At 44.7% G+C, this 10,358-nt stretch overlaps 1 protein-coding gene across 1 annotated transcript; it reads right to left on the reverse strand.

The window, feature by feature from the left end:
• Positions 1-5,692: 5,692 nt before the first annotated feature.
• Positions 5,693-6,864, reverse strand: LOC120914528 (4-galactosyl-N-acetylglucosaminide 3-alpha-L-fucosyltransferase FUT5-like). The gene is given in 3 exon segments (XM_040325205.1): positions 5,693-6,105; positions 6,329-6,678; positions 6,680-6,864. Coding segments are annotated over 3 exon segments (948 nt in total).
• Positions 6,865-10,358: the final 3,494 nt, after the last annotated feature.

The following is a 10,358-nucleotide window of genomic DNA, read 5'->3' on the forward strand; positions in this document are numbered from 1 at the left end:
GTTTGGATAATAGGGCACTCTTTTATTTTTTGGGCTCAGAAGCGAGCAGCAGAAAGAGTTTATTTGGAGAATTTAGGTTTGGATCCCTCAATCTTTCGTGTATTTTGGTATGGACGTAGGGGGATGTTATGGGGTGATTTGTTATTTGAGTTGAGTAGGTTATACTCTTTATATTCCGCCCCGGATATTTTAATTATTCACGTTGGAGGGAACGACATCGGGAAAACGAAGACTTTTGAGTTACTGTCAGAAATGAAGGAGACATTCAGGTTTCTGAGACGGTCTTCCCCAAATTCAGTCCTGATATTCTCAGAAATAATACCAAGATTACGTTGGTCAGAGTCAATGGTTTTTAAACCATTGGAAAAAGTACGGAAACGCATCAACAGAGCGATGGAAAAATTCCTCGCTCCAGAGCTGGGGTTTTCCTTTCGCCATTTGGAGTTAGAGGGAGGAGTGCAAGGTTTATATAGGAGTGATGGGGTTCACCTAGCAGAGATCGGTTTGGACATTTTTAACATGGGATTGCAAACATGCATAGAGACGGCCGCGGTCTGGGGGGGGTGGGGACAGAAGGGCGGCAAGTAGCGCCCTTCTGTCGGTTGGGAGATTTAAGTCATGTTGTATGGTTAATGATGGATCAGCCCGAGTCTCAAGTGGCTGGGCTGGGTAAGGTTGGTATTAAAGTGGTTTTCAAAAAATTAAAGTGTTAAACAAAGTGGAATCAACAGTTTTTATTAAACCAGTGGACCAGGCCGTGGCCAATATATTCCAAAAATGTTATTGTTCGTGCGTGTCAGAATGGTCATATATGTTGTGTAATATATGGACTAACATTTAATAAACAAATTATAGGATTTTTCCTGGGTCTTGTGGTCTTTATTTTCTCTATGCATGTTTGGGTGTTTTTTCTCTGGGTCAAAAATTGGTGCATGTGATCCCATGTAAAAGGAAGGGGGTGCCTGTCATAGGCCTCCCTTTCTAGATGGGATCACTGCGGCAGTATTGGTTATTAGGTAGTTTAATGGAGCTGCTGTATAGTGAGTTAAGCTGGCTGGGGTCAGGCAGCGGTCAGGGGGTTATACAAAGGACAGGGAATAGGACAGCAGTGGTAAATTAGTAGTTAACTGAGGCAGGTTTGATTTATTTCAGGTGTGTCAGGTAAGCTCAGGTGGGCTCAGGAGGTAGCCAGCTATTGGGTCAGAAGGGTCAGGTGATACTAGGAAGGTTCTGGAATCAGCCTGGAAGCGTATTTATTGGTCCAGTCTGGCCTGGGTCGGTGCCAGCCTGATTCCAGAACGACAGGAGAAGCTCCCCGCCCTACCCCCCCCTTTTTTTCTTTTTCTTTCCCGTCGCGGCCGGTTCACGTGGTGGCTCACTCTGAGTGTAGTTCCTCGGAGGGGAGATTTAAGTCATGTTGTATGGTTAATGATGGATCAGCCCGAGTCTCAAGTGGCTGGGCTGGGTAAGGTTGGTATTAAAGTGGTTTTCAAAAAATTAAAGTGTTAAACAAAGTGGAATCAACAGTTTTTATTAAACCAGTGGACCAGGCCGTGGCCAATATATTCCAAAAATGTTATTGTTCGTGCGTGTCAGAATGGTCATATATGTTGTGTAATATATGGACTAACATTTAATAAACAAATTATAGGATTTTTCCTGGGTCTTGTGGTCTTTATTTTCTCTATGCATGTTTGGGTGTTTTTTCTCTGGGTCAAAAATTGGTGCATGTGATCCCATGTAAAAGGAAGGGGGTGCCTGTCATAGGCCTCCCTTTCTAGATGGGATCACTGCGGCAGTATTGGTTATTAGGTAGTTTAATGGAGCTGCTGTATAGTGAGTTAAGCTGGCTGGGGTCAGGCAGCGGTCAGGGGGTTATACAAAGGACAGGGAATAGGACAGCAGTGGTAAATTAGTAGTTAACTGAGGCAGGTTTGATTTATTTCAGGTGTGTCAGGTAAGCTCAGGTGGGCTCAGGAGGTAGCCAGCTATTGGGTCAGAAGGGTCAGGTGATACTAGGAAGGTTCTGGAATCAGCCTGGAAGCGTATTTATTGGTCCAGTCTGGCCTGGGTCGGTGCCAGCCTGATTCCAGAACGACAGGAGAAGCTCCCCGCCCTACCCCCCCCTTTTTTTCTTTTTCTTTCCCGTCGCGGCCGGTTCACATGGTGGCTCACTCTGAGTGTAGTTCCTCGGAGGGGAGATTTAAGTCATGTTGTATGGTTAATGATGGATCAGCCCGAGTCTCAAGTGGCTGGGCTGGGTAAGGTTGGTATTAAAGTGGTTTTCAAAAAATTAAAGTGTTAAACAAAGTGGAATCAACAGTTTTTATTAAACCAGTGGACCAGGCCGTGGCCAATATATTCCAAAAATGTTATTGTTCGTGCGTGTCAGAATGGTCATATATGTTGTGTAATATATGGACTAACATTTAATAAACAAATTATAGGATTTTTCCTGGGTCTTGTGGTCTTTATTTTCTCTATGCATGTTTGGGTGTTTTTTCTCTGGGTCAAAAATTGGTGCATGTGATCCCATCAGTTTTCCATAGATAGGCAGAAGATCCAACATGTGTAAGGGACTTACACTGCCAGATCTTAGGATGCAGTACCGCATCCGCTGCTGGGGGCATTTTTGTGTCGAAATGCCGCCTCGGGTATGCAATTATTTTTTTCCCGCCGTATTTTTTTTCTTCCCGACGCAACTTTATTGACCCGTCGCGATCCACAAAGCTTGGCGTAACGTAATTTCGCTCTATGCACGTCGGGAAAATGACGTCACGAGCATGCGCAGTACGGCCGGCGTGGGAGCGCGCCTAATTTAAATGGGAATCGCCCCCATGAAAAGAGGAACGCCTTGCACCGGCGGAATTTAACCACTTGCCGACCTCCTCATGTAGATATACGTCAGCAGAATGGCACAGACAGGCACATGTACGTACCCGTACGTCCTCTGCTTGACGTGGGTGGGGGGTCCGATCGGGACCCCCCCCCGCTACATGCGGCGGTCGGTAAGCCTCGGGGAGCGATCCGGGACGACGGCGCGGCTATTCGTTTATAGCCGCCCCGTCGCGATCGCTCCCCGGAGTTGAAGAACGGGGAGAGCCGCGTGTAAACACGACTTCCCCGTGCTTCACTATGGCGGCGCATCGATCGAGTGATCCCTATTATAGGGAGACTCGATCGATGATGTCAGTCCTACAGCCACACCCCCCTACAGTTGTAAACACACACTAGGTGAACACTAAATGTTACAGCGCCCCCTGTGGTTAACTCCCAAACTGCAACTGTCATTTTCACAATAAAGAATGCAATTTAAATGCATTTTTTGCTGTGAAAATTACAATGGTCCCAAAAATGTGTCAAAATTGTCCAAAGTGTCCGCCATAATGTCGCAGTCACGAAAAAAATCGCTGATCGCCGCCATTAGTAGTAAAAAAAATAAAAAAAATAAAAATGCAATAAAACTATCCCCTATTTTGTAAACGCTATAAATTTTGCGCAAACCAACCGATAAACGATTATTGCGATTTTTTTTACCAAAAATAGGTAGAAGAATACGTATCGGCCTAAACTGAGGGGGAAAAAAATGTTATATATGTTTTTGGGGGATATTTATTATAGCAAAAAGTAAAAAATGTTGCATTTTTTTCAAAATTGTCGCTCTATTTTTGTTTATAGCGCAAAAAATAAAAACCGCAGAGGTGATCAAATACCACCAAAAGAAAGCTCTATTTTTGGGGAAAAAAGGATGCCAATTTTGTTTGGGAGCCACGTCGCACGACCGCGCAATTGTCTGTTAAAGCGACGCAGTCCCGAACTGTAAAAACCCCTTGGGTCTTCAGGCAGCATATTGGTCCGGGGCTTAAGTGGTTAAGTTACACAGCCAAAAATTTCTAGGTAAGTGCTTTGTGGATCGGGCACTTAGGTAGAAATTTTAAGGCAGTGTAACTTAAATGGGAAAATTTACGTTACGCCGGATCTTTGTGGATTACCCCCATAGAAGCTGCAGAATGTGTGAAATATTCTTTACAAAGAAGAATATATGGTCAGACATGTGTGAAGTTTTATAAACATTTATAGAAATGAGATGAGCTATGAGAGACTGTGGTCAGAATATATGGGCCAGATTTACATAGAACTGCGGCGGCGTAAGGTATCGTAGATACGTTACACCGCCGCAAGTTTTCATCGCAAGTGCCTGATTCACAAAGCACTTGCGATGAAAACTACGCTGGCAGCCTCCGGCGCAAGGTGGGCCAATTCAAATGGGCGTGTGCCATTTAAATTAGGCGCGTTCCCGCGCCGGACCTACTGCGCATGCTCAGTTTCGCAATTCCCGTCGTGCTTTGCGCGCCGTGACGTCATTTTTTCGAACGGCGACGCGCGTAGCATACTTCCGTATACCCGGACGTGTTACGCAAACGACGTTAAATTTTAAATTTTGACGCGGGAACGACGGCCATACTTTAAACAGCAAAGTAAAGTTAGGGCAGGTCAAACGACGACTAACTTTGCAACGGGAAACTAGACTAGCAGCGACGTAGCGAATGCGAAAATCCGTCGGGAATTGCCGTAACTCCTAATTTGCATACCCGACGCTGGTTTACGACGCAAACTCCCCCCAGCGGCGGCCGCGGTACTGCATCCTAAGATTCGACAGTGTAAAACAATTACACCTGTCGGATCTTATGGATATCTATGCGTAACTGATTCTATGAATCAGTCGCATAGATAGAAACAGAGATACGACGGCGTATCGGGAGATACGCCGTCGTATCTCTTTGGTAAATCTGGCCCTATATTATTATCTGTCACGTAGCATCTCTAACAAACTTTTGTTTTATCACATTTACATTAATACATTTATCTCCAGGCAAACTTTGTATAAAAATATATACTGTGAGAAATATTGTAACCTGATTGGCTGGTCCACGGAGAGAGGGTGTACCTCAAATTTTTAGTAAAACCAGCTGTATTCAGGAAATAAATTGTAATCTTGCAACATGATACTCGTGCTAGTGTCTTGCTGATTACCCGATCGATCGTAGGACTCCTCGTACCCAGAGCAAAAAAATAGCGGACCTAACAAAAACCGATGGAAATGGACTGAAGGTCCGTTTCATCAGTCCAAACCGATGGTGTGTGGGCCCCATCGGTCCGTTATCCTTCGGTCGAAAAATGTAGAACTTGCTTTAAAATTCAACCAATGGACGCCTAACCGATCGGTCAAAACCGACGGTTAGTATGCAAAAGCATTGGTTAAAACCCCGCGCATGCTCAGAATCAAGTCGAGTAATGCTTGGAAGCATTGAACTTCATTTTTCTCAGCACGTCGTTGTGTTTTACGTCACCGCGTTGGACTCAATCGTTTTTTTAACTGATGGTGTGTAGGCACATCAGACCATCAGTCAGCTTCATCGGTTAACCAATGAAACGGTCCTTCAGTCCGTTCTCATTGGATGGACTGATCATGTGTACAGGGCTTTATTCTCTTTTATCATGTTTGGTTCACTGTTTATCTTTATTTAACTCTCAGAATTTGATTGTGCTATTATAAAAATACTATGTGCAAAAAAAACAAAAACATGACATATAATTGATAAATATCATATGTAACGCAAGTAATTACTTCTACCCTCAGCATGCATTTGATAAAGCTTCTCTATAGAATTCAAAGTTTTTAATAAGCTCATTATGAAGAGGTAATATTTTCTAGAAACCATTTTTCTATGCTAGGTATGACCTGGTAATGAGGACCATTTTTCAAGGTCTCACAAACCTGACAGTAATTAATTTGCCACCCACCCCCAGTCTTCACATAGTATTGGGACCTCCAGTTGAAATACTTTTTGCATTTCTCATCATCTTTGTCCAGGTCAAGAAGGTACATGGCAAGGTCCTTTGCACTTGGAAAATCATTGACATGAATGAAAGCATCACCAGGGACAAAACGTTCATAGTTCTCACGAGAGGTCCCTAGCACAACTGGCAAGGTCCATGTGCCAAATGCATTTGACCAGAGTTTTTCAGTGATATAATCTTTGGCGATGGAATTTTCAAAGGCCAAGTAGAATTTATACTGAGAAATAGTCTTAGGCCCCGTACACACGACCGAGTTTCTCGGCAGAATTCAGCCAGAAACTCGATCGGAGCTGGATTCTGGCGAGAAACTCGGTCGTGTGTACACTTTTCTATTTTCTCGTTAGTCAATGGGAAAAGTCGGCCCGCCGAGTTCCTCGGCGGCTTCCACACTGAACTCGACGAGGAACTCGATGTGTTTGGCACGTCGAGTTCCTCGGTCGTGTGTACGGGGCCTAATGGAAGTCATCCCAGGTCAACTCGATGTGTCCTTTTCCATAAACATCAATAGGAATATATTTTTTCAGTTCTTCATAATATGCTGTCCTCCAGGCACCAGGGTAGAACTTACTAACTACCCAAGCCACCATCTTGGATTTGGTGGGGATGGTGATATTTTGGGGATTTTTAAAAGCTATCAGTTGACCATAAGGTCTGAAGATATCAGCATCCTTACGAAATGTCATTGTCATGTTGAAAAGGCCATCCAGCCAATGTAGGTTTTTAATTATCAGTGGTGGCTCCATGTTAAACCAAACCCAATGTTGAAAATTAGGTCTTGGATCCTGGGGCATCAATCCTTTTTCGTACATGATATCTACTATGCATGACCACAGCATCAGCAATGTTGTATAGATCCCGGTTTGCTGTAAGCATACAGTCTGAAATACCAAACTCTGTCTGGCATCTGTCCAATGGAAAGTGATCTCTAAAAAGCCAGACCCAAACCAGGACAAGAATCTTGTTTTGATTCTTCAGAATGGCGCCATTTATTGACTTTTCCATAGCCCTACAGAAACATCTGACTTCAGTACGAGGTAAAAGACAATGACTGACACAAGGAGAAAAAAAGCTATGACCAGTTTTGGACTAAATAAAGACTTCATATTCATCAACCTGCAATATAAATATCAGGAAAGTTGATTTTAATAATATTAATAATAATAGAATTTACATGTAATATGAGTCTCAAATATTCATTAAAGAGACTTTCCAAGCTAAAAGTCCATTCACAATATGTACCTGCAATACTTTTCCTACCACCAAAACCATTTTGTTAAAGAAGAATTGCCAGATGGAGTTTCTCCAGGGTGTGTCAATCTCTTGGGCCCCCCACAGTGCCCAGTGGTTCCTCACTTTGACCCATATATCATTACCATGTTTTATAGAAACAAGGAGGTTGTTGGGAGGAATTATAGAGTGCTGAGCAGCATTGCACTCCTAGAAGTGTTTTAGAAGAAATTTCACTTCGCAATTACTCTTTAACAAAAGAGTGTTTGACGATCCGTCTTTGCCCCTAATGGGGAGTCCACTCCAAATGGAAAAAAAATTGCATTTTTAGTGGAGTGGGGAAGGATTGGAACACTGACAATGTTTTTCTTGCTGTTTGTGCCTTTCTGTCTCAATTTTGCATACAGGAAATAGTGCCCAAATAGCAAGCAATTGTGCTGCAAGTTTGAAAAAATACTTACTAAGCAATTGCTAGACTTGCCAGGCTTCACAAGTTTGTTGCACAATTGCAGCAAGTCTGCATTGCATGACTCCAGATCAACTTTCTTTGCAAACATTTTTCAAGCCGGCTGTAAGTTCTGGTTTAGTTATGTTGTGCAATAGTCATCCCACCACAGGGGTCACTGTGGCTGGATTTTCATGCTGTAAACTTGCAGAGCACTTGCTGTAGACTTACCACTGCAACTTTGCTCTTGCAAGTGTCAACTAGGACTTTTGCTTCAAGTGCTCTGCAAGTGTACAACCCCCCCCCCCAGCTGTCTGGGGGGTACACTTTGTAAGGGGGAAGGTTTGTAAGAGGGTTTAATTCGCTGTTGCAACACAACTGGGTGGGCCCAGGATGCAATGCTCTGCACCCCAAGCCCACCCTACTTTGAAGCCTATTAGAGCCTCTTGCTCTAATAAAGTGCTTCAAAAAACACACCCCCATCATAAGAAATCATGCGACTGGTGTCCTAAAAGGGGTCGGCACATTGTTTAGGGAGGAGGGCAGTGGCGGTGTTAGGAGGGGCATACCTCCCAACTGTCCCAGATTCCGCGGGATCCTCTCGCAATTCAAAGTCTGTCCTGGGGTCCCGCGGACTAGACTAGGATCCCAGAAAACAGGGCCCGGGCGCGACATTCCGTGACTCCATGTTTGCATTCCACCTCCATGTTTGCGTTCCACCGCCATGTTTGGTGTTCGGTTCCCTATGATTGGGCGTATGGGGGTCATGTGCGGCGTGGGGCTGGCCTGTCATTGATCGTCTAGAAATCCCGCCTCCGCACATGACTGCTATACGCCCAATCACAGTGCGACGGGAAATACGGAGCGAGCTACAGTTGAATGGCGCAGGCGGGGTGTCGGGACAGAGGAATATGCACAGGTAGGAGAACCTCCCCCTCAACAACTTTGATTCCCGCCCCCCCCCGCTCAACAACGTTGGCCCCCGGCCCCCCCCGCTCAACAAGTTTGATCCCCGTCACCCCCCCTGCTCAACAAGATGTCCCGCATTGTATTTTCTAAATGTTGGGAGGTATGGGGGGGGGGCAGTGCCCATGCGCCCACAATGCACTGACAGGAAGTGAGGAAGCAACCTCACCAATGGATTAAAAAAAAAAGTTTCTACGGAAATATCTTCCTCTTTTCCACATAATCAAAAAAAAAAGAATAAAAAAAAAGTTTTAGTTGAGGTTAGTTAATATGGAAAACTTTTGCTAATTCAGCTGTTAAGAAAATTTGTACATTTTTTTAGGCTTTAGGTTTTACATTTGTCAAACATCCATAGTGAAGAATATTTATATAAACAATATACTGATACGGTACTTATTACAGTTTAAAGCCAAATACAATATTAATGGTTCAGTCCAGCTAAATATCATGTTTAGTTGCTGTGGGGGAAATCAGCTTCCATTTTTTCACAAATCTCTGTCTCCTGTAAGAGGATTTGCCACCAAGTTCTTACTTCTGACCCTGCCCCAGTGTTGCCAACCATCAGTATTTTTACTGGCAGCAAGTAAATGCCAGTAAGGCTGCGTACACACGGTCGGACAAAACCGATGAGAATGGACCGAGGTTCAGTTTCATCAGTCTAAACCGACCGTGTGTAGAGCCCATCGGTCTGTTGTCCTTCGGTCCAAAATTTTAAAACATGCTTCAAAATCGAACCGATGGACCGCTGCCCGATCGGTGGGGATAGGGATGACATCAGTGGCAGTGGTGGCGATAGGGTTGACATCAGTGGCAGTGGTGAGGATAGGGATGACATCATTAACAGTGGTGGTGGGCGTAGGAATGTCATCAGTGGCAGTGGACTGATGTCATCCCTATCCCCACCACTGTTACTGACGTTAATCCTATCCTCACCACTGCTACTGATGTCATACCTATCCCCACCACTGCTACTGATGTCATCCCTATTCTCACCACTGCTACTGATGTCACCCCTGTTCTAGCCACTGATGTCATCTCTATCCTCACCACCACCACTGATGTCATCTCTATCCCCACCACTGCTACTGATGTCATCCCTATCCTCACTACTGCTACTGATGTCATCCCTATCCTCACCACTGCCACTGATGTCATCTCTATCCCCACCACTGCTACTGATGTCATCACTATCCCAACCACCACCACCACCACTGATGTCAACCCTATCCCTACCACTGCTACTGATGTCATTCCTATTATCACCACTGCCACTGATGTCATCCCTATCTTCACCACTGCTACTGATGTCATCGCTATCCTCACTACTGCCACTGATGTCATCTCTATCCCCACCACTGCCACTGATGTCATCTCTATCCCCACCACTGCTACTGATTTCATGCCTATTCTCACCACTGCTACTGATGTCACCCCTGTTCTAGCCACTGATGTCATCTCTATCCTCACCACCACCACTGATGTCATCTCTATCCCCACCACTGCTACTGATGTCATCCCTATCCTCACTACTGCTACTGATGTCATCCCTATCCTCACCACTGCCACTGATGTCATCTCTATCCCCACCACTGCTACTGATGTCATCACTATCCCAACCACCACCACCACCACTGATGTCAACCCTATCCCTACCACTGCTACTGATGTCATTCCTATTATCACCACTGCCACTGATGTCATCCCTATCTTCACCACTGCTACTGATGTCATCGCTATCCTCACTACTGCCACTGATGTCATCTCTATCCCCACCACTGCCACTGATGTCATCTCTATCCCCACCACTGCTACTGATTTCATGCCTATTCTCACCACTGCTACAGATGTCATCCCTATC

The sequence above is a fragment of the Rana temporaria genome, chromosome 9 (assembly GCF_905171775.1).
Source record: "Rana temporaria chromosome 9, aRanTem1.1, whole genome shotgun sequence".
NCBI classification, from domain to species: Eukaryota; Metazoa; Chordata; class Amphibia; order Anura; family Ranidae; genus Rana; species Rana temporaria.